A 1,328-nucleotide genomic window follows, 5' to 3' on the forward strand; every position below is an offset into this window, starting at 1 on the left:
AAAAAAAAAAAAAAAAAAAAACCAGCCGAGATCTCCAGCACGCAGGGCCAAACCCGGGCGGGCGGTCGCCTAGGCACAGAAACCTGCGTCTGCATAGAGCTAAATACAGAGGGCTCAGATCTTCACGTCCCCAGTGACAGCTGCCTCGGACTCGGGGCTTCACTCCCCGACTCCTCTACCCTCACCCCCACCCCTCGGGGGGGCCAATCCTGGCCCTCGGAAAAGTGTCTAGGGTGTCTCAAGTGCTGGGTTCAGCCTCGCTTTCTCCTCGCGCACGGGGCCCCGGCCTTACCATGCCGTCGGAGCAGTTGGAGCGCGGGCTGGACGCGTCCGAGTCGCCGCTGTAGTGCTCGCCGCCGCGACCCGGGGGCAGCGGGCCGGGCGCGTAGAAGGCGGCGGCGGCGCCAGGGGGCGCGGCGTCCTGGTCGCGCAGCAGAGCCTGCAGGCCCTCGATGTAGCGGATGGCGTTGCGCAGGATCTCCACTTTGGGCAGTCGCTGGTTTGGGTTGCTGGACGTGCAGCGCTTGAGCGTCTCAAAGGCCTCATTCACTTTGCTCAGGCGGCGCCGCTCGCGCATGGTGGCCGCCTTCCGGCGGTCGGCGTTGGTGGTCTTGCGCTTGCACGCCTTGCAGGCCCACAGTAGGCAGCGGCCCGCCTGGTGGTGCCCGCTGGGTGCGCGCACATGCTCGTCCTCGCGCGCGCCGGAGGCCGGGTGCACCGCGGCCGGGAAGTGCGAGTGCTCCTCCGGCTTCAGGAGTGCGCCCACGTGCACCAGGCGCGGGTCCAGGTCCTCGAAGAAGCGTAGATCCGGGGAGTCGAAACATGGGTCGTCATAGAAGTCGTCCGCTGTGGCAAAGGAGCAGAGAGAGCCGTCGGGGCCCGTCAAGTCTACGTCACGGAGCGGTGGCGACAGTAGCTCCATATCCCAGTGGGGGACAGTGCAGTCCTGGCCTCACCCAAGCGAAGCGACAGGAGTTGCGCGGAACTTTGTGCCGCTCCGGTGGCCCGGGTGGGCAGTGCGACACCAAAGTGCTGGAGGTCTGAGTGCGCCCGCGATAGCCCCCCACCCCTCCTGGTCCTGTCTGGGCTGGAGTGTGGCGAGGAAAGCTGCTGCAGAGCCCGGGGGCTTCCCCACCCTTAGCTTTGCGCCGTGCTCCCTGGGCTATTTATCCGTAGTAGCCAAAAAGTCCTGGAGCCAGAGCGGGCGGCTGGGGGCGGGGGAGGCCGAAACCAATAGGAACAGAGCAGGGCGGAGCTTGGGGTCCCCAGGGTGGCCGTAAGGACTGGAGAGTGGCGGTCCTCCCTCCCTCCACGCCGGCAGCGCGCTG

The 1,328-nt window shown here is 66.8% G+C and overlaps 1 protein-coding gene across 1 annotated transcript in view; it reads right to left on the reverse strand.

Annotated features, from left to right (window-relative positions):
- The window catches only part of MYOD1 (myogenic differentiation 1), a 1,554-nt gene extending 629 nt beyond the window's left edge, over positions 1–925 (reverse strand). Inside the window, exons 1-2 of the mRNA XM_006142571.2 lie at positions 293–925; positions 84–99 (exon numbers count right to left, since the gene is read on the reverse strand). Coding sequence (XP_006142633.1) covers positions 84–99; positions 293–922 — 646 coding nt within the window. The 5' untranslated portion in view covers positions 923–925. The remainder of the gene's footprint in view (positions 1–83; positions 100–292) is intronic.
- Between the last annotated feature and the right edge of the window lie 403 nt (positions 926–1,328).

The sequence above is a fragment of the Tupaia chinensis genome, unplaced genomic scaffold (genome assembly GCF_000334495.1).
Source record: "Tupaia chinensis unplaced genomic scaffold, TupChi_1.0 Scaffold000077_1, whole genome shotgun sequence".
NCBI classification, from domain to species: domain Eukaryota; kingdom Metazoa; phylum Chordata; class Mammalia; order Scandentia; family Tupaiidae; genus Tupaia; species Tupaia belangeri.